We start from the raw sequence: 23,308 nt of genomic DNA, 5'->3' as shown, positions 1-23,308 counted from the left end.
TTCAGAGTCTGGTGTTGCATAGATATCAGGCTTACTCTTACAGTTCTGTAGGAGGCTGATAGCATTGAGGGTTAGTGTACTTGTTTTTGCAAGAAAGGGAGACAGAATTTTCAGTGTTGCATGAAAAATTGAATTACGGTCACATTTGATTGTTGTGAAATAGACCAGTATATGAAGATATTCTGACTCTGTTGCTTTGTAATTTAGAGAAACTTGTCTGAGGAAAATATTTCAGAATAGTTCCATAAAATTATCTAATTACTTTTCTCTGGAGTTCTCAAAGTGTTGATGCTAGATAAAACACTGCCATGACCAGTCCATTGTAAGGAATGGTAGCATTTCTTCTTCCTAAACAGAGACTAATTACAGTTAATCACTGTTTGTACTGCTGGTAATTTGTCTATAAGAAGCTATTGTGTTTCTATACTAGTTATACTGCTGGTAATTTGTCCATACGAAGCTGAGCTGTTCTCTGCATTTGGTTTGGTGTCCCGTGCAGATTTGGGTTCTTTAAATGGCTCATTATGGTTCCTTTTCTAAGACTTAAAGTGGAATATTTTAACTGCCACTTAATAGCATTTTGGAGACAGTGAATGTTGAGTTCTACAAGCGGTGTTGCAGCCTTATCTACAGAAATTCAGGGTTTGTGCAGTTCTGAGAAATGGATAAAAGCTGTGGATAATTCACAATCCTCATTACACTGAGGAACATCTGATAGCTAGTTGAGACATTTCTTTGGGCCACATTTTCTTCACTCACAGGAAGGTCTACCTATGTGAGTGATGTAATATATAATCCCGGATTTATGGATTGGTCTTGAGTGCAAATTAACTAACAATGCACATTGTTAAGATCCTGGGTTGTGTTGGCTGCATGAATCTTTCTAGGAGTGAAGAAAATGGATCCTAATTCAAGATTAAATTGTGCTTAGGATGTGTTGCTAAATATCTGAGCTGTAGTCCCTTCAGCTCACTAGTTGACCACTGAGAATGTTCGCACAGGTGGCTGCTATCAAGATTAGCCTATGTTTGTATTCCATCACTAGAAAGAATATGATACTTTTTGTGTTCTCTTTTACAATCTGGTCCTCTTTATATGGATCCTAAGGGTGGCATTGTGCAGTTTTTACCAGGTGTACCCCTCTTAACGTTATGGAATATAATATGTGGTCTGAGGAGTAATTTCATATCCATTTGCCCTTTGCTTTTCTGCTTTTTCACTTGCTGTAAATTATCATTGAGTGTTTTGTTAAAAAAAATACATCTATAATCTGAAATCTTCTCATACAAAGCACATTACATTGAAATGCCCAGGCAGTGTATAACATATTTTTACCTGAGTGCTTTGCCCAGAAGCTGACTGAGGGTTGTGATTTTAATTTTTAAAAGAGATAATATAAAATGGCGCAGATAATTGTTGTTCTTGGAGGCAGATGCAGGAATGCCCATGGATGATTTTACAGACCACATGTGGAATCACTGGCCATTTGCGAACAGCAGATCTTTGCTCATTGTGAAACAATATTGAATATGTGGAAAGGTTAATGAAACAAAGGAAATAAAACTAGCTGAATTACAAATGAATTGTTTAAGCACAGCCTTATATTCCTAAACATTGTTGAATTTTGTGCAGCTGGATCCACCTATGTTTTTCCTTTTCCACAGTAGTGGGAAGGCAAAGCAAGAGAACACTTGTGGAATTGTGAAATGCCCTACGTAGTATTTAATTGTTTATCACTGGACCGTTATATGCTACGTTAGGTCATGTTAGGAGCATGTCATGTAGCAAACTATAGGGATTTGGTCACTATGGTTGTGGTCCAACACCCTTATCTGCTAAACCACACAAGTGCCATATGTCTGAAAGCACAGCCTTAAGAACACAAGATGACCCTGTCTGAATCAAACCAAAGGCCTACCAAGTCCAACATTTTGTTCCTGCAGTGGCCAATCAGATGCCTATGGGAAGCACACAAGCAGGACATGACTGCAACAGACCTCTTCACTCATTTCCCCCAGCAACTGGCATTCAGAGGCATGCTGCCTCTGCGGCTGGAGATAATACATAGTCATCATAACAATTAAGCATTGATAGCTCTATCCAATTTGAATGTGTCTAATCCCCTTTTAAAGTCATCCAAGCTAGAGGCCATCAGTGCATCTATACTATAGTTAAACTGCTATGCTTCCTTTTGTCTCTTCTGACTCTCACACCTTTCAACTTCATTAGATGATCCTGGGTACAGTAGTTGCATTTCATGCAAGGGACAAAAACCTCTCCCTGTCCTTTCTTGTATACATAATCTTGATTACCCATACCTGCCGTTTTTTTCTAAGCTACAAAGCCCCTTTTTCTATCTTTTCTTTAAAGTAGGATTGCTCTAGCCCCTTGGTTGGTTGCCTTTTTTCTGCGTCTTTTCCATCTCTACAATATTCTTTTTGAGGTGTTGTGACCAGAGCAGCACACGATATTCCAAAGGTGATTGCACCATAAAATTATGAAAGGGTGTTAACGATATTGGCAGTTTTATTTTCATTCCCTTTCCTAATGATTCCCAACATGAAATTTACCTTAAAAATAAAAAAAATCAGTGTGGATACCCATCCCACAATCCATTCAGTTGAGTGGCTCCCTTGAATGCATCTAGCCCTGACCATGCTGCAAGGACAGTAAAGTTTATTGACCTTTAATCTTTAAAAATCCATCTGAAATTGATTAGTCTTTTATAGTTGCTTCCTTGATTCTACTGACTATCACAGAGAGCATTTTAGTTTGTAAATAACTTTGACTCACACACTTACAAGACCTTTGCCTGCAGCTGCTCTCTTAGAAATATGATCAGGCATAATAACTTGGGGAATGTAGTTTTCAATCATTCAACCTGTGATGAAACTGAATAAACCTACAAACTCTCAGGAACTTGTGAATACAAGTTCTTGGGAGTAAAGGGACTTCTCATAGTTTTGTTTTGAAAGCTAACATACTTTCTATCTCTACTTAGAATAATGTAGCCTGAATGAAAAATTTGAGCAAGCTATGACATGAAATAGGGACGCGGGTGGAGTTGTGGTCTAAACCACTGAGCCTAGGACTTGCCGGTCGGAAGGTTGGCGGTTCGAATCCCCGGGACAGGGTGAGCTCCCGTTGCTTGGTCCCAGCTCCTGCCAACCTAGCAGTTCAAAAGCACGTCAAAGTGCAAGTCAATAAATAGGTACCGCTCCAGCGGGAAGGTAAATGGTGTTTCCGTGCGCTGCTCTGGTTTCACCAGAAGCGGCTTAGTCATGCTGGCCACATGACCTGGAAAAACTGTCTGCGGACAAACGTCAGCTCCCTCGGCCAGTAAAGCGAGATGATCGCCGCAACCGCAGAGTCGTTCACGACTGGACTTAACTGTCAGGGGTCCTTTACCTTTTTTATGACATGAATTCTCTGCAAACCGTCAGTTACCAATATTGATATTTTACATTCAAATGAGAATCCTAAGTATGTATGAGTTGGATGTTGAATGTTGTTGTTGTTAGTCGCTTTATTAAAACAATAATAATTCATAAGTTGACTGCCATCTCACCTGGGAAAAGAGCTTTCAGAAAGCTTTCTCTAAAATGCAAGTTCTAATCACGAGGCTCTTTATCCCAGTTTTGCAATGTAACTTATTTTCATTTATAAGAACTTGATTTAAAATTAGCACTTGGGGGGGGAAACCCAAACCTGTCATCTTTAGAATTATTGTCTCTGTAGCCCAGCTTTTATGATATTGGATCAGAAGTAATTCTCACTGGCTTTTGGTAAACAATGTGCGCCTGGAGTGCTGTGCACAGCCTCCATGGCACTGCTCTGGAGTAAGAGCAGGGACTTGCATTCTTTCTGTGTGTCTCCTGCCAATAGATGCAGTATTTAGAAATAACATTTGGGAAACCAGCAGGCGTGTTTAAAGTGACTCTGGATGTTTGTTCTGCAGCAGATGCCCAGTTGTTGCATTTGTTGTGGGTACCAGTTGCTTTACACACAGCAGTCAGTAACCAATGTCTTTTTACCAATGTGGCATTTCTGTCGAGAAATCTCTTATTTGAATTACAGCCTGCCTTTGTAATGAAATAACATAAGGTGGCTTACAAAAATATTAATACACTAAAGATAAAATACAGTATTAAAACTCACAGCAGTTTTACCACTGCTTCCACCTAAACTTTAAGGGCATGTAATGTGAACCCAACCTACATATCTCTGCCCCACCATGTGGGTAAACTTTTGCACATGTGGTAAATTGTGTGGTACAGCAAAGGAACACAAACTGCTATCTGACTGCAGCAGTGCCCTGTCTTTGAATCAATATTTTCATGCTCTGTGTGTGTATTCTTTGAAAACTTGAGTGCACATCTTTCTTTCTTAAAAACTATTTTTTTTAATGCTTTATTGGTTGAAAACTTTATAACAGAAATATTCAATAGATGTTATAGGCAAAATAAGAAATACAAAATAAACAATTATTCATTCTTTAACTAATACTTGCTTTGTACATCCATTTGTGATTAGATTTGACAAGACCTCCAATCTTCCCCTTGCGTTCCTGAATTAAGTTCCTTAAATACATGCTTAAACTTTACTTTACTCTATGTTATTTGACTTACTATAAATTTTATTTTATAAAATTATCCTACTTACACACTGAAGCTCAATCAAGACCTGCCAACAGATTGATCTTTTGACAGTGTTCTTTTACATATATTCTGTATATATCCCACTCTCTGATAATTTTTTCTTTCTTAAATACTAAAATGCGACAAAGATAATTCTCAACAACTGGGCTCTTCAAGTGGCAGATTACCAACCCCACATATATTATGGGAGGATAGATTACATTGTTGGCACATTATTGTTAGCAGGCAAAGTTCTTTAGATCTCGGTGCTTGGACTGGTTATATATAAAATGAGAGTGCCAGAATTTTACAACAGTATAATTCCTTAGCTCAGTCCTACAGCGAATTGTCACCATGTCCCTACCAAGTGCAATTTGCAACTGCCCCCATCCAATTTCTTGTCCCTCCAACATCCATGACAATTCCACATGACATTACTTTTCCAAATGCTTCTTGCTATCTCCCTCTTTCTATCTTATACAAAACCTAGTTCTAATTCTTAAAAAAAAATAAAAAAATGGGCATTTCTGGAAATGTTTCCCAAGTAGCCTTGTCAAATGGCCATCAAAACTGCTAGTGCATTTAGGTGCTACTTGTAAAGGTACTCATAATTGGGCTGGCTTGCACATAACACTAAGCCATAGTTTAGTGCTATGTGCACTGAGCTCCCCATTCCTCTCCTTTTCCCACATGGTGGGGTGGGGAGTTCAGCATTTACTTCTAGGTATCATGCATCCTGATTCATTGCATGTGAACTGGGGATCCTGGTTTGAAAGAAACACTTGAGTTGTAAAGCAAGCCATCTTCAGTGGCTTGTCCAACCTGAATTTGTTTCAACTTTTGTTTCGTTGCCTTTTCAGCCTCCTCAGCCACATATCACTAACCTTTAGAAATGTGCGGAAGAATTGCGTAAATTGTTTACATTTATAAACTGTATCGTTCAAAACAACAGATTATCTTTTTTCATGAGCAGATAGGTTTGCTGTTTGACCCTTATCTACTTTGGCTTGTAGAACAGTGTATTTTTCATTACTTTAGATGGTTGCTGCTTTCCTGATTCTGAAGGGCTTCAAAACTCTAGAATACATGCTCTTGTTAAATTAACAGTGATACATTGGTATATTGTTTCTATAAATATACCTTTTCTGAGGTTTTGCGAGATGGCTTGTAGAAAGTTCTATGAAATATAATTCTTCAGCCCAATTATTTGAGTTTTTGGTCTTCAAAGGATGGTGAAGCATCACCTTTTGCTGAAACTTGTGCCATGATAAATGCAAAAAGTTTTTATATTGTAGTTCTCTGATAGAAAAAGGATAAAAGTACAAGGCAAATGGGTCTTGTAGTGGGTTGGTTACAGATTTGTTATTTTGTAAGAACTATTTTTCCCCCATACTGGAAGCTGGGCTGCTATCAATAGTTTCCTGGTTTGGATGGAATGAGAAACCATGATTATTTAGAGGCATCCTGGTTTGCTCATGCTGCCACCCTGAGACCTTATGGTGAAGGGCGAGTAAAAAAATATAATTATCATCATCATGAATAGATTCTGAAAGCTGCCTTAGTTGAAGATGAATTCTAACTTTAACCTTTATATGCATAGTTCCAGTTACAGATAGGTAGCCGTGTTGGTCTGCCATGGTCAAAACAAAATAAAAAAATTCCTTCCAGTAGCACCTTAAAGACCAACTGAGTTAGTTCTAGGTATGAGCTTTCGTGTGCATGCACACTTCTTCAGATACATCTGAAGAAGTGTGCATGCACACGAAAGCTTTATATGCATGTCAAGCAGACTAGGAAAAGTGACTGATTTACACTGATTGATTGACTAAGTGAATTGCATAAACAAAATGCTTGAATGTGGGGGGGGGGGAATTGACAATGGAGCTTAATGAAAAAATAGACAATTAAATTGCTATTTTTCAGATATTTCATCTTAATGTCTTACTGGTATTTCATTGACAATGAAGTGGTCAAGTTATATCAGATGTAATAAAATGTATGGCTTTGCCTTCATTGCTGACAGCACTCCAACTTCTTTGGCATACGTCATGCTTCTAAATACATATGCTAAGTTGGGAAGGGCAGCTAATTATTCTGATGCCTTGATCTTAGAGACACATATTTCAAAGCAACTCTTAATGATTCCATTAGAATTTACTTTAAAGTAGGGGTGGCTTTTTTTCTTTTTTCTTTTTTTCTTTTGTCTGAGGGCAACATTCACTCTCAGCCAGCTCTCTTGGGGGCCAAATGACAGCAGTGGGTGGCTGGGGCCCCACATTTTTTCATGTACACTATTGCATTCACATACTATGCTGATACACTTGCACACACACAGAGAGAGAGAGAGAGAGAGAGAGAGAGAGAGAGAGAGAGAGGGAGGGAGGGAGGGAGGGTACACCCACACATTTTACCACCTTTCTGCTTATCAAATAATCAATCTCATAACTGGGGAAGGGCATGATATGTATCCCTGTCAAGGTGCTGGGCTTTGCCCATCACAGTGCAGAGCCTACTTTCATATTTTTCTTTTTGCTGCCACTGCTAAGACTGGTGGGATCTTGGAGGGTCAGAAAGATTTGATTGGAGGGTGCAAATTGTAGGTAAGGCATGCCTTTAAAGTTTCTAGTACTGGTGTGTTACAGCGTTAAACTGAACTCGTTGCAAAGGCTGCTTCCTCACCAAAGCTGCATTCATAAAATAAACTGTACTGATTCTGTGGCTTCTTTACTCATTTGTATTGTGCATATATGAATTTAAACAATGACTGTGATTTCTGGGGTTTTCTCCTTAGATAAAATCTGCTTTTTCTGAAGATCCATTTAATGATGAAGAGCGTGAGAGGCATGAAGTGGAAATGCTGGCTAAGAAATTGGAAACAAAATACGTGAGTAAACAGATTTATTACGTTGCTCTAAGTCTGGCTGTTCATATTTTATAGGTGTTCTTACTAAAGTCACTTGATGCATTCTGAAGAATTCACTTATCTTAATTTCTCATATAATTTAGTTCATGGTGTCACATGTGTTATAAAGCTTAGTTAATATTGTTAGATTTTGGCTGCAGTTCTACTTCTTGATGGAAAGAGGCTACAGAGAGACAACACATGGAACTCCAGTGCCACTGGATACATTACTGTTGTTCTGGGATTACAATGACATGTTGGGCCAGTTGCAATAAACAAAGTCCCCTTTATGCTTATTCCTCCTTGCCCCCAGTGGTTAGACTACCTGCATAGGGAGCAAGATAAAATTGGTGGCTACATATTTCAGCAGGGCGTTCTGGAAACTAGAAAGCCTTGGTTTGTTGTGGTTAGACATAGTGGGTTATAGCTCCAGCCACACTACTCTCTATTTAGTCTATCTTAACCTCTAACCTATCATAATCTTTCATAAATGAAATCCTGTCTAGAATGAGGTCATTGAATTGTCATTGTTGAGCTGTTAAGCTTGGAATTGTTAACCTGTGACTATAAGAGTTATCTAGTACTGTATAAACTTTCATGCCTATATTTTTGTATGAGGATTGTGGATTTTGAGAACTTGAATGCAGCAGCAAGATAAATTATTTTCTGCTATACTGTAAATCCAAACTGCGGGAGACAGTGGAAGACAGGAGTGCCTGGCGTGCTCTGGTTCATGGGGTCACAAAGAATCGGACACGACTAAACAACAACAACAACAACATACTGTAAATTGCTTGATTGTGTCAATACTGAAGTAGCACCAAAAGTTTCCCCTGTCCGATGCCCTATAGTGCCTGTGTCTGCCATATATTAACTTGGTTGGCACCAGTACCTCAGTGGTTTCAAGTTGTAAATATTATGTTGCAGGGTGGAAAGACCCACAAGCATCGGAAGGACCGTGTTCAGGATCTAATAGACATAGGCTATGGTTATGATGAAACTGATCCTTTCATTGATAATTCAGAGGCTGTGAGTAAAATTTATTTGTTACACTTGTATGCTGCCCTCTTTCAGTCATTCCAATCAGTGTTCAGGGGTTTGCCTATGATCACCATTCCAGGCACTAGCAGTTTTGCAAAGCTTTTTTACTTTAGAGATGAAATTACATCAAATGCCTTCATGCTATTTTAATCTACTTTGTGGAAAGGGGGATTAGTTCATATATCAGTTCTCACACAGGTTGCATTTAGCAGTCTGGCTTTAGCCTATATCACAATAATTTACAACATCAGTGACTAAGAGCAAGGCCTTTATGCTGGGGTTCTGGCCTTTGGAACTAGGCCCAGAAAAAGCAGTTGGCCAGGTCAGGTGCTAGCCAGGGGCCCCTCATTGCTCTGATGCAGCAACACCACCATTAACTGCCCTGGCTGCGCCCCCAGGTGCTTTATAGCAGTACCACTTTTGAATAAGTGCTAAATTTGGTTCCCATCTGTGGTGGCCACCCATCATTTAAAATTACCCAGAATGTAATGCCCTGGCCCATGGATATATGAAATTTATTGAGTTCATAGATCTATAGTCTGGGTAGCACTATAGATCTATGAAAGCTATAGATTTAAGGCTGGGACATTGCATTTTCATTAATTTAAGATAGTGGGATGTCACTATGGATAGGGGCCAAATTTGGCTCCTGTTCAAAAGCACTGCCCCCCATCCATGGCTGAAGCATATATTGGGGTCAGGGGTGGATAGTGAGTGGTGCCGTTGCTGCCCATGGCAGAAAAAGTATGTGACAGCAGTCACTTCTGCTGTCACAAGCAGTTCTGAGTCCTGCCCTCATTGGGGTGGTGTTAGAGTGGCATATTTGGCACTGTGCTGAGCATCCTCAAAGTCTGACTCTGGTCCTATTTGGAACAATCTGCCAATAGATGTCAGGAAGTGTTCTCTGTCTTCTTTTTGTAAGCAGACCTTTTTATTTCAGCTTGTATTCAGCTGCCTTTGTTTGGGAAGCTATGGCCAAGGTTTACTTAAATTTTTTTTGTTGTAATGGTTTTTATTTATTCTGTAGTTCATATAAAAATTATTAAAATAATCAAATTTATCCTTGAGTACCATTGTGTGTTAAAAAGCAGCATATAATGTTTTAAAATAAAATTATCTCTTTCTGGGTCTGAGAGAAAAGCTAAAAGGCAAATGGTTTACACTATATTTTAATTGGAAAGAAACCCTATCGTGTTCAGTGGGGCTTGCTGCCTAGGAAGTGTGTTTAGGATTGCAAACTTAGTGTGATGTTTCTAGAATATGATGTGAGCTAAATCTTGTTAAATGTCAACATTTACCTGTTAATCATGGAATTATAGTGAGGTGGTTAATTTTTATGATTTACAATATGTGCCAGAAACAATTGTGCCACTAATGTTGTTGGACGCTTGTCAATGTGCCCTGGTAAATGATAGAAATTAGGATGACATTTGATATTAGCTAGAGGCACTTGAGATTTTCTGTTTTCCAGCTGGCTTTATAAAACATTGATAATACATTAATATGAATTTTCACATTTACCCTAATAGCTTTACATTTTGTCATGGCTCTGCTATGTTACAGCCAATGTATGTAATGGTTTGAGATTATTATATTTTTGTATGTGGATATAATGTTGTCAGCACTGCAGTATCTCAGCATTGCCTTCATCCAAATATTAATCTGTTTTTAATATGCTTTGTGAGTTGTACAGTCCTGGCAGTTATTTTCTCCACACTAGTATGGTGTTATTACTGTATTTGGTTAGTTTAATATCCTGTTTATTGTATGGCGGTATAGCAAATGCATTATTTCCATATTAACAAAATGGTAATGATCTCTTGACCTAAACCTTACATTTCCTTCCCAGTATGATGAATTGGTACCTGCATCCTTAACTACTAAATATGGAGGGTTTTACATAAACACTGGGACTCTGCAGTTCCGGCAAGCATCTGATTCTGAAGAGGAAGACTTAACAGAAAGCAAAAAAATTAGACCATCTAAAGTGAGTAAATAATTTATTCCAAGAAAAAATTAGAGATGTCACAGGTTTGCTGTGAAGATTCTAAAGCACCTCGCTTATAACGTTGAAGTATTTCAGTTTTCACATTAAAGTAAATGTACTATTTAATACAAATACCACAATATTTATGTTCATTTAGCTTGCTGTCTCTATGTCCCCTTGCTTTTGAAGATTCTAAGAAGATGCTTAATGAATGTGTGAAGCTGAATTTACTGAGTCAGATCATTAATCCATCTAGCTCAAAACTGTCTACTCTTAGTAAGAAGAGTGTTTCACAGTTGCTTCCTGAAGTCCTACCATCCAGAAATGCTAGGGATTGAGCCTGAGATCTTCTGCAAGCAAAGCTGAATTGTATTTTTTTTTTAAATAATATTTATTAGAAATTTCCAATTACAAAAAAAATAAAAAGAACAAAACATCCCAATTTAAAATCTTATTTTCAGTAGCATCTTTCCAGGACTTCCCCTCCCCTCCCCCTCTTGTATTCCAATTCTTACAAATGAATTCAGCAAATTCTTATCCCAGATTTTGAACTTATTATCATTAGCCCAGTTTTAAAAATATTTTCCCATCCCCTAAAATCGACCTGTTCCCTTCCGCGCGTTCCCTCCTTTAATATACAATACAGATTAAAATAATCAAATATAATTAATTAAAATAAAATTGTAAAAATATAATTAAGATAATCAAATATAATTTTACACCCTTTGGATTCCAAATTTCCCTCCCCCCTTTCCCGGTTGCGTTCCCAATGTTCATCAACGTCTGATGTCTTCCTGGAGCTCCCACATCTATCTAGGCCATAGTCCTTTACCAGTCATCTTTAATTTCGAATGTCCAATCTTGGAAGGAGTCTATCTCAAAAAGGCCCATTTCTTCCATCCAGATTTTTATATTTAGGAGTAAAAACTCCAATTTTATTTCTTAGACTTTTCAAATCTGGATGTCCCAAATGTTCCCACTTCCAACTTTATCCAATTCTTGTTGTTCTTGTTGTTCTTGTTAATCCCTCTCCTCCTTTTTTTTTTTTCCCCTGCTCTCCTGCACAAATGTTCTAATTCCAAAAGCTGCTAATTCCTCTGCAGAGGCTCTGTTATTCAGGAACAAAACATTATGCCAAGTCCCTTCCATTCTTCAATAGATAAATCTATTGTCTCCTTTAGTGTGTAGACCTCTGTAGACAAAATAGTGTTCCATTCCTGCAGTTTCCCAGGAGATAAAAAGTTCTATTCAAGTTCCAAGCCAACAATACTTGTAATATCCCTCAGCTCCTCTAGGTGGATTGCAATAACTCAGTTCCCTTCCAGATCACGCCCACCAGTCAAAATAACTTGTTATTCCTTGTTTTAAGCAATTTGTATCCAATTTATAACAAATGTAACCGGCAAAGTCCTCATAACAAAGTTCTCATTTTTGTTCTTCCGCTTTGACAGCTCTTTGACAGCTGTCAAAACCTCTCTTTCTCTTCTCCCGGCGCTCTCACAAATCGCTCCCAGGATTCCGGGGGGGGGGGTTGCTTTTTAATTCAATTCCACTTTTCTCCTCCAGCTCAGTCTTATAATTTTCCATCACGAAGTTAGTAACCTTGTCAAAATAGGGTTGCGCTCGATCTTAGTTGTCAAATCCTTTACTTTAACTCCTCTACGACGGGGGGGGGGGGCTGACTTCCTTTTTGCGCCTCCCCCGCTCGCTCTGAATTTTTTAAAAAAATTATCCCCCTTTTTAGTCCAGGTTCCAATTACTCACGGGTTATTCTTTTAAGTCCAAATTTTCAATAGAAGAAGTCAGCGCTCTCCGTCGAATGGCATGCGGCTTCGCTCGGCAGGGGAAGCGGAGGACTCAAAGCACCACCCCCCCCCCGTCACCCGTTCCGCAGCCTTTAAAAAGGCTCCTTCGCGGGTCGGGGGGCGCAAAAGGTGCCAGCCGAGTCACCATGTCCATGGGTTTCAGCGCCCATGGTTTTTGAGGGTCCCCGCGTCGCCGGCGCGGTAGGACCCAGCCCCTGCCGAGCAGGCTCCCTCCGGAGCTCGGAGGGAGTCCGCCATTCGGCGATGGCGCCAACCCGGAAGTCCAAGCAAAGCTGAATTGTAGCCTCTCCCCATTTGATTTTAACGGTTATGAAAAGAAGATCAAAATCAGCACCTTGAATTGTGCCTAGAAAAGAATAGTGAGTTGGTGCAGGTGCTGCAGTGCTGCTGTAATGCAATCTCTGTAACCCACCCATGCGTAAGTTTGACTGCAGTCCTATGTACACAGAGTCCCACGAAAACTCTGTATTACTTTTGTGTAGACATATATAGGATTACCCTGGAACTTTGCAATCCTAGGAGGGGTCAGGGAAGCATGAAGTGCTGGATTCTTCACTGTATCTGCAGTCTTGTCAGCTCAGGACAACTAAGGCAGGCAGTTGTGAGGGGTTGCAGGCTCATGCGGTACAGAGGCCCAGAGAGGGTTTCTCTCTGAGAAATGGACCTGTTTAAAATGCAACAGATCCATAGACAACCCACTCTGCCCCATTAACACCCTGTTTCAGGGTCCTCGGCTGGCTACTGCTGGCAGCAACACTGTAGGTGATAGTTCCTCTGCTGCACAAGCTTTTGCGGGTGCTTCTGGGGCCTCTGGCAGCAGCATCACATACTTATTTGCTAGTGGAAGAACGTTCTGTCTAATCCTAGCCCCCTCCAGAAATGCTGATCATGGATGTGGCATTATGCTCTACATATGACAAGTGATTGCTTGTAAAGTGAAGAATAATGATGGAAGGACAAATTGGAGGTAGCTGTCATCTTACCATACTTGTAAGGTTCCAGAAGCATTTGACTGTTGGAAAGATTACATGGATCTTGTTCTGATCCCATAATGAAACACTTACAATCTTAATTCCATAATAGAATGCTATTTCATGATTGAAGTAATGGTGTGCTGCTCTTCTCCCCCCCCCCCCGCGCGTTTAGGTAGTTAAACTGAAAGATGGCGAGGACCATGGCATGAAGAAGCGCAAACGGAAAGAGGAAGAGGCAGAGAAGGAGAAAAAACCTCGGAAGATGAAAGTTTCTCGGCAGTTGGGGTGCATATTACACTAATTTCTATGAGAGTGTATCCTGGTTTAGTGAATTTATTTTTTATTATTTATTGAATTTACGGTATATGCCCCCCTGTACCTGCAGGTCTCAGGGCAGCTCACGGAATAAAATCAGAATATAAAACCACAAAATACATAATCAAAATAAAAACAGCAGCAACCCAACACACACATTTTTAAAGGGCATAGGATGTCAATCAAATCAACCCAAAGCCTGGTTAAAAAGGAACAATTTTGCCTGGCACCTAAAGGTGTATAATGAAGGCGCCAGGCAAACTTCCCTAGGGAGAGCATTCCACAGACGGGGAGCCACTGCAGAGAAGGCCTGTTCTCGTGTTGCCATCCTCCGAACCTCTTGAGGAGGCACCAAGAGCAAATGTTAAATTACTCCTTAGTTTTTATTGTGAGCTGCTGTTTATTTAAATAAATTAAAATCAAGTTGTGACATAGTCATGAATAGGACAAAGGGTGGGATTTTGCGGTGTCCCACCCCCCTTTGGTTTCCTGCACAAACCTAGCAGTAGAATGGCTAGAGCTTCTTGTTGGCATCTGTCTGTCGAGGGACAGTGGAGTGTGCCTCCAGGGGTGAAGTCTAACCACTGCATTAGCAACACTGAAGTGACCTTCCCAGGGTGCAAGCCTGGGCAGTGTGTACAGAGGTCCTGGGCTGCTTAGATGACAAGACTCCCCTCTTGGCTGTGTTGATGTGGTCCAAATGAAGTCAGAGCAATACATTTGGCAGCAGCCTGCCTGCAGGAATTGCCAGAAGGCATACAAGGCGCCTTCCCACCATCTTAGGGACTCCACTCTAGCTTTGTGTAGGGTTTATTCCTTAGCCTTTTCTTCTGCTGAAGATATCCCATAAGGCAATGGTCGTTTAAGACCAGAGTTTTGCTTCTCCTAGATGGGCTTCCTTCCAGTGTTCGAAACTCCCATTGTTCTAGGCGCATTTTGGGGTAGGGAATTTTATTAGTGTCAGCAGTTTATGAGCTCTGGGCACAGTACTGCACCTAAGATTTCAGATTAAAACTGTGGAGTGGAAGGAAAGGAGGAGCTTTTTCTGCCTCCCCACTTTCAGCTTCTATCTGAAGACTGGAGGAGAGACCCTCTTAAGAATATTAGGGAGGTGGGCAGGGGAAGGACTAGACCATGTGAAAAATGAACATAATATTTTAGCTGCAGTTCATTCATTTTCAGCTTTGTATTCTTGTTATAAAAAAGCTTGCCTGGACATTCAGTAGTTGTGCCCATAACCTAGGTTTAAGGTGCCATTTAGCTCCTAGCTTTTCTATCTCAGTTTCTAACACTACTTCCTTCCAATGTTGACGAGCCCCATCTGCCCCTTACTTCCATCTGCACTATGTGCAGAAATCACCTTCTTGACTGTTGGACCCACTTTTGGCCTCATCCATTCAATCTGCCAGAGCCTGTCTTCACATGCAAGGAAGTCCCTAACTCACTGAGTGTTTGAGACCCATTGGCTACCCTCACCTAGTTTACTCAGCCACTTAAGCTGTTCTCAGGGTGCGACCACTGTTGCGTGCTGATAGCTTCTAGGAGCCATAGGTGAGAGCTGAGTGCAGGGTAGGGATCAAAGGTGGACAAACTACCCCACAACGAGCACAATGTGTTTGCCACCAGAGGTACTATCCATCCCCTAACACCCCATAGACCCTGCTTCTAACATAGTGCTTTCCCAAAGTTCATATAAATATGATACTTGCTAAATCTCAGTACATCATAAGACACCAAAGGAAAAATTGCATAATTAAATTTCAACTTTCCATATTCAAGAGTTCTTCAGTATTTCCCCCTCCGGAGCACATTAGTCACAACTATGAGATCACAAAACTCTAAACTCCTCATGTTAGAAAATTTACTAGTTCAGTGTATGTTATGTTACTCATACACTGCAGAATACAGAGCTCTTAACTAAAACTAGACTCCAGATTATTTACTAAATGGGAATTAAGTCGAGTGAACTTAATTCTTCCTAACTGCTTATATACGCTGTGTGGTGTGGTTTTGTTTTTCAGGGTAATGGCCTTAAATTCACACAAATCTGAAAAGAAAAAGAAAAAGCTGTACAAGGACTCTCTTTCAGTTGCTGCAATGCTGCGCAAGTTTCAGAAGGAGAAGGAAGCCTTTAAGAAGAAAGAAGTTAACTTGAACCCCACAGTGCCAGTGACCACCTCTACACCTAACAAAGTTCCTGCTACTCCTGCCACTGGTGGAAATGATGTATCTGACTTGAACCTCATCATCACAGATCCAGTCCTTTCCATTTTTAGCAGCACAAGTGAGCGTGAGCTCCTACAGGAAGCCGAAATTGCCGTGGAGATGCTGGGAGACATTGACTTGGATAGGTTACTTGATGGCACTTCCAATGGCAGCCCAGTATCTGAGCCATCAGGGGAGAATGGAAATGTCACTCAGCCCTCCCATACCTCTGAGGTCTTGACACTGAAACAGGTGCCTGCCCTCCCAGAAGGTCTTCCAGCACACTTAGAGAAGCGCATTGAAGACCTCAGAACTGTAAGTGTGGCTTTCTTGGTGCTGAATTTTGCAGAGAGTTGTTACAACCCAAATTGCTTAACATTAAGGCTGGCAATATTTGTAGTATTAAAAGTAACATTAGAAACATTGGTTTGAATCTGGTGGTGTGGCTGAACTAATGGGAAAGGGCCATAGCTCGATGGTAGAACCTCTGCTTTGCAAAAGCTCCCAGGTTCAATCCCATCTCAAGCTAGTGCATCCCTTCCTGAAACCCCGGAGAGCTAGTCAGTGTTGTCAGTACTGAGCTAGGGGCATCAATGGTTTCACTTGGTATAAGCTTGCTTCCTATGTTCCTAACAGTAAGGCTTCTGTCACTGAAACGGGGAAGGAAGCAATTTTCAGTTATTCCCCCTCCCCCTTGCACCTATTTGTGTGGGGTTCCATTACCCTTTGGAGCAGATTTAGAGCGGGGGCTGTAGGGATGAGGGGGAATCACCTGAAGTTGTTCCCTCTCTGTTCTGCTGGTGGAAATTTTCCATCAGCTGACTTACACCATTGGAAACAACTCAGTGTCACTGGGTGAGTGGTAGACTTATTCCCTTCTAGTTATGTGTCATTAACAGTTTGTTTTAAACTTGCAAATGCTGCAATTTCTTCTCTGATGCTATTTGTTGTTTCTTACAAGAGACTGTAAATGGCAGGTCAGTCACCTGATTTGTATACTTTTTTTGATGCACAACACAGCATGTAAAACTACAGTACATATAAACACAAGCACACACACATCAGCAATACATTATCCACACCATCTCCTAATAAAAAACTATTCAAAATAATTTGATAATGCATACATAATGCATACATCCTTGGAAAAAAAATAGGCTCTTCATAATTCATTACTAACTGATCTAGGATATGGTTGTAACAGAAATGGCTGCAAAGGGAGCTAAGGCCAGGTTTTGCAGGATCAACTTCTCTGTCACATTGTTGTTACATCTTATGATTAGTCAGCAGAAGGTAAGTGTGTGTGTGTGTGTGTGTGTGTGTGTGTGTGTGTGTGTGTTGGATGCAGGTGGCACTGTGGTCTAAATCTAAAGCACTGAGCCTCTTGGGCTTGCTGATCGGGAGGTTGGCAGTTCAAATCGGCTTGATGGGGTGAGCTCCCGTTGCTCTGTCCCACCTTCTGCCAATCTAGCAGTTTGAAAGCAGGCCAGTGCAAATAGATAAGTAGGTACCACTGCAGAGGGAAGGTAAACAGCGTTTCGGTGCATGCTCTGGCTTCCGTCACAGTGTTCTGCCGTGCCAGAAGTGGTTTAGTCCTGCTGGCCACATAACCTGGAAAGCTGTCTCTGGGCAAACGCCGGCTCCCTCGACCTGAAAAGTGAGATGAGCATAGCACCCCATAGTCACCTTTGACTGGACTTAATTGCCCAGGGGTGATTTACCTTTATATTTATATATATATATTCATAAAACTCTGAAGATTTTTGACATTAAGTGTACTCAAAGTACCTGTGTTTTTATTGCTGTTTCTAGGCTGCCAAGCTCTTTGATGAAGAAGGCAGAAAAAAATTCTTCACACAGGACATGAATAATATCTTGCTTGAGTAAGTGTTCCCTTGGTTTTGAGGAAAATGTTGTGCTTATGCAACAGAATGCTTGTCCTGATCAATTTCTAGGCTGTGAAGTAGACAGACTTCATTTATTCATTGTTTTTATTTTAAGATGTTTATACCCTACCCTTTAGTCCGAGTGACTCTCAAGAGCGGCTTACAGAAATCAGTACTAAGATTGTCTCTGCTCCCAGGTTCGCAGTCTAAAACTACCAGGCATACAAGGAAAAAGGAATGAGAGGGAAGAGGGGAAAGTATACACATGTTCTTAAAGTTGCAGTTCTTGTAACACAGTTATACAAGTCTGTCTGCACAGGTTCTGGCTGTCTAGAAGAATTATAGCTCCTTACCCATGTCAGTGGTGGTGCTGGCTGGCTTGCACTTGTTGCCCTTGATTAAGAGCAGTCGCTCCGAGGAAACACTTTTATCTGCCTCCCTGCCCAACAGATCAGATCCAGGAGCAGAGCAGATGACAATGTCCAGGACAGAAAAGCTTTAAGATACCCATAGAAATTTAATTAGTATTGTTCATTTGCTGACGATCTTTTGATTTACAAGGGAAAACTACTGTATGTTTAAATTCTTCTGAATTTGTATTGTACAAGTCTGGAAACTTACATAATCATAGTGTGGCAGCTGATACTTCTGAATTAATCTACGTAATTTGATAGCTATAGAGAGCCAGTGTGGTATAGTGGTTAAGAGTGGTAGTCTCATAATCTGGTGAACCGGGTTCGTGTCTCCACTCCTCCACATGCAGCTGGGCTTCTTTGAAGTCTCTCAGCCCCCCTCACCTCACAGAGTGTTTGTTGTGGGGGAGGAAGGGAAAGGAGAATGTTAGCCGCTTTGAGACTCCTTAGGGTAGTGATAAAGCGGGATATCAAATCCAAACTCTTCTATATTTTTACATATGATGTAGCATTCATCACATGGTGCTTAATGAAGTAATAGCAGCAAAAAGAGATTGCTGCTCCCCAAGAGTTTAGTCTAAATTTTTATCTCAGAGGGACGGGAGGGACATTGAATGTGGTGGGAGATATACTACATTATGTATGAAACAATGGGTATTAATTGTTTGCTGTAGCTAGGGCAATTTAATGCAGAGCACATAGCTGTTTGCGTAATCCACATCTATACCTATTCTAAGGGCTATACTTCTGTTCTAGCTACCCTGTCAGAGCCTGAAAGATGAGTATAGCCAATCCTGTCTCATGATACAGTTACATTAATGCATGCAGTTATATTAATGCATGCAGGGGAAAACAATTCTAGTATTGCAGTTCCTCTGTCTGTATAACATAAATGCCCTTTTTATGAACAGTGAGTAGAAGCAGTGGTCAAATTTTTCTCATTAATTGTGACTTTCTGTTTTATTTGTCAGTATTGAGTTGCAGTTACAGGAATTGAGTCCTACCATCCGCAATGGAGTATACTCTCACCTCGAGGCTTTTGTGCCGTGCAGTAAGGACACACTGATAAAGCGTTTGAAGAAACTGCACCTCAATGTCCAGGTAAGCATACCTGCAGCAGTTGTATATTTTAGCATGGGCTGTAGAAGATGGACTAGACTGGGTTCTCTGTAGAATTAAGCCACTGATGTGGTATATATGTAATGTCAAATTGAGTTAATTTTAAATCATGATTTAATTAGTAAGAGCACTCTGCTCCTGTCTGACTCCTGGCTGTGCTGTGAAGCAAGACATTGTCTTGTCATTTGATGTGTGAACCTGTGCTTATAGTTTTCTCTCCAAATGAAGCACAAGCTCAAAGCCAAGAACAAACCTTGATTTACTACTTCTGTTTTGTTTGGAGAGAAACCATGAACCTCATTTTTTGGTTCTTTATCATTTTTATCATATTAAAAGATTAAACGCAAGCTCTTATTGCTAATATGATAGGCTAACTTCATTCTTGATGAAAGCAGAATTAAAGGCTTCCAGTAGCCCCCCCCCCATCCAAGTTGTTTCAGAAGCTGAAAAATGTTTGAGGTGTTTCAGGATGAAGGGGAGCTGTGCAGTCTCTGAGAAGCAATACATAAATCAGTTGGCAAGACTGCTTGCATCACTAATTATTGTGTTTTCTCAGGATGACCGTCTGAAGGAACCATTACAAAAATTGAAATTGGCTGTCAGCTGTGTCATGCCTGAACAACTATACAAATATCAGGAAGACTGCCATGCACACAGTCAGGCCAAGAATGCCAAGTATGTACATTACCCAGATATATCTCACTTGGTTTATGTGGAGGATTTATGGAGGAAAGTAGGGTTATGCAAATGATAGCACTTTATCTGGAGGGGTGTACTTGTGGCCTTCTGTATCTGTTTTGTGGTTGCTCTTTTGAATTATGCCATCTCCTAACAGGGCCAGTGCAAGATACTACACCACCTAAGTAAGGCAGATGCCTGAGTCCTGTTTACTCCTTTTCCTCCCTTCCTTCCTTGTCATTTGCTTTGTTGCTGCTAATGCAGCAGCAGCACTGGTTGTGTCACTGCCTCCAGGTCTCCCTCTCCTCTTTCTTGGTCTGAGGAAGGGCCAGGGCTCCTGCAGAGCAAGGTGTTCTGGAGATGGTGGCCTAGGAGGTTGCTAGTGTTGCTGCAGCTTTGTTGCTGCAGCTAGAAATTCTCTTTTATATGCAGTTCTCAAAATAACTTTTAATTCTTTTTTTAAAAAGAATCGCTAGCCATGGCAGTAAAGCCACAGGGAGCACTAGCAATCTCCTGGGCCACATTCTTTACTATGGGAAAATGTATTGGTATGGAGTAGCCAAGGTAAGTACTTGCTTATTTATGTTATTTCTTATATTTATATATCACTTACTACCCAAACTGTTTACAAAAAAATAATAGAATATAAAGCAAACAGCAAAACTATAAATACTGTATATCTCATCTAAAATACAACAGGTGCCCTTGGTAATCTATTACACTCCCAATAACAATGTAGGAAGAATTTGCAATAATGTAATGAACTTGAAACTAGTGTTATTGTGTTGCAGGGAGCATGATAGTCACACAATTGTATGTATAATTAGAAGCTGAAGCTCCTTATGTTCTCTGTATAGTCCCACATATGGATTCCTCACCTGTGCAAAGCATAAACTTTGGGAACTTTCTAGAGCTGTTATAAGGGAGTTGGTGCATATATCCCCTGCTCTTAAAGGAGATTTTGTAGATTTACACATGTTTTCAGATTTAGAACAAATGCTTTCCCACTCGGCTCTCCTGACTGAGTTTGTAGCAGCTAAGGAAAGTTTCTCCATGACAGAACTGAGTTCCCTATTTTTTTGTTTCTTTTATTGTCTCACTTTATGGTTGCTTATGCATTTTTCTTCCTGCATTTCTTGCATGCCTGTGGTACTCCTACGGAAAATACTTACTGCAGTTGGTCATGACCTTAGAAAGGCACTTTTGCCTGCATTCCCTGAAGTTCACTAAAAAAGGATGCTGTATCCTAGTTAGGGTCTTCTTGTGAGAGGAAATGACTGCTAGCCACTATTTTAAACCAACCATTTCCATGGTTCCACTACTACAAGCTAGTAAATATACCCTTTATGGCTGGTGTTGAGAGCCATTGCACTAGAAGCATTGTCACCTTCAATGTGTTGTCAAGAGGATTTTATTTTTGTTTTTTGTTTTTGTTTTTTTGCTATCATGGTTGACGCCTTCTTCTTTTTTTATGGTTGATGCCTTCTGTGTTTAAAACATAATGCTCTGAATGTGTGTGCACTGGGAAGATACAGCTTTTGGCTGAGCAATCTTGTAGTCTTATTTGCTTGAGGACACATCATCCATCCCTAGGGTGTGTCAGCTAGCCAGTCACCCCTGTCTGGGACTGCCCCAAGACCATAGCTTGTTTGCAACTATTGCTCTTCATATGATCATTTGTACAGTTGCACACAAAAAATTTTGCTTGCTGCATGTGACACTCAAACCTTTCAATTGGTAATTTTCACAGTGTTTGCGAAACAACTCAGGGAGAAGGTGCTCACCTTGCCGCCCAAAGCATGCAAATATAATTAATTTTCCTTTTAAATGGCTAGAGCTCTAGGGTGTTCATTGGGCTTGCTTTGCACAGGGAGAGGACCCATACATGGGACTGTACAGATGGCCATTCAAATATCCGATAATAGCATAGTATTTTTCTGAAAAATAATGTTGCAGAAATAAGTCCAAAGGTATATCGTTGCCGGAAACATAATTGCTCTCTTGTTCTAGAATGCAAGCAGAAGATGAGCGAGACAAGAATGCTTCTGAGGAGGAGGAGGATGAGAAGCCAGGAAAAAGGGTTGCAGGTCCAAGAAAGAAATTCCGCTGGGATGAGACAGTGAGGTATGGTATCATGTTGCTTGCTTGTCCACTGCAATGTCCTTTTTAGTCACTGCATCATAATTGTCACATCACAATCTAACTTGACCTACTGCACACCCTGACTGCCAGAAAAAGGAGTACTAGCAATTTCTGTTTCTAAGTCTCCCCCCATCCCAATAAATGCACAATTATAGTTGTCACAAATTTAAACTGATTTGTGGCTAGTATAATGCACAAGGGTATAACATTTAGAAGGCTAATGAGATTAAAATTAATTATCTTGTATGGCAAGGCAGTGGTCCAAAAGTTCATGATTGAGCATGTCGAAGGCTGCTGACAAATCTAAAAGAATCAGCAGTCCTGACCCGCCTCGATCCAGCTGTCTACGGAGATCATCTGTTAGGGCAACCAGATCTGTCTTGGTACCAATTTCTACCCCCAAACCAGTTGTCACTTCCATTCCTTCCTCCCCCTCCTCCCTCATATTCCATGCCTTTGTGTTTTATGCGTTCTCTCAGTTTGCTTAACAACATTTCTTAAATCTGATTCCATGGCAAGGGTAATCCAAAAGCAGTTTTGCTTAATATATTTATATTAAATATATTAAGTGTGGATAGTGTGGCATTTGGAACAACTGACTGCAGAGTTCTTTGATAACCTGGGTTGTGTGAATTGTGAGTTATGGAAACAAGGATATAGCTGTAACAAAAAGAAAGTAAACTGTTATATAATGTAGAATAGGATGCACAGTGTAGCTTGCCGAAAAGGCGGGATGAGTGGAGCTACAAGTCTAGTAAATCCTGTTGGTGGGGAGGAGGTTTGTGAGGTTCTAGGATAGGTGTACACAGATTAGTTTTGACATGCTAATGGTAAAGTAGTTGTGATTGAGGCTGTCGGATTTCTTTCAACAGGTCATTGCTGTGTAACCTTATCAAGATAAAACTGGGATGTTATGAGCTAGAGCCAAATAAAAGCCAATCTGCAGAAGATTACCTCAAGGCCTTTATGGAGACTGAGGTGAAGCCACTTTGGCCGAAAGGCTGGATGCAAGCTAGGTATGGTACCTGATTAGATTTGAAGAATGACTTATTAAATGGAATTCAGAATTTAAGCATGTAAACTACAATATCAAGTTTTCTCATGCCCCACATCCTTAAGATCCTTAATATTTGAAATAATCACACCCTTAAAAGCTTAGCTTCAGCTACAAAAAGTCAACCCC

General features: G+C 40.4%; 1 protein-coding gene across 2 annotated transcripts in view; it reads left to right on the top strand.

Moving 5' to 3' along the window:
- UBN2 (ubinuclein 2) overlaps positions 1-23,308 on the top strand; it is a 50,638-nt gene that overhangs the window by 3,158 nt on the left and 24,172 nt on the right. For both annotated transcript variants that reach the window (XR_014160731.1, XM_081878548.1), the window contains exons 2-11: positions 7,429-7,521; positions 8,467-8,568; positions 10,430-10,567; positions 13,540-13,652; positions 15,704-16,202; positions 17,700-17,770; positions 19,158-19,287; positions 19,862-19,980; positions 21,994-22,107; positions 22,998-23,141. Coding sequence is in view for 1 of the 2 variants with exons in the window: in XM_081878548.1 (XP_081734674.1) it covers positions 7,429-7,521; positions 8,467-8,568; positions 10,430-10,567; positions 13,540-13,652; positions 15,704-16,202; positions 17,700-17,770; positions 19,158-19,287; positions 19,862-19,980; positions 21,994-22,107; positions 22,998-23,141 (1,523 nt within the window). In the remaining variant the exon portion in view is untranslated. The remainder of the gene's footprint in view (positions 1-7,428; positions 7,522-8,466; positions 8,569-10,429; positions 10,568-13,539; positions 13,653-15,703; positions 16,203-17,699; positions 17,771-19,157; positions 19,288-19,861; positions 19,981-21,993; positions 22,108-22,997; positions 23,142-23,308) is intronic.

The sequence above is a fragment of the Podarcis erhardii genome (assembly GCF_964252035.2).
Source record: "Podarcis erhardii genome assembly, chromosome: 10".
Taxonomy (NCBI): Eukaryota; Metazoa; Chordata; class Lepidosauria; order Squamata; family Lacertidae; genus Podarcis; species Podarcis erhardii.
This window is presented reverse-complemented; position numbering and strand designations above follow the sequence as displayed.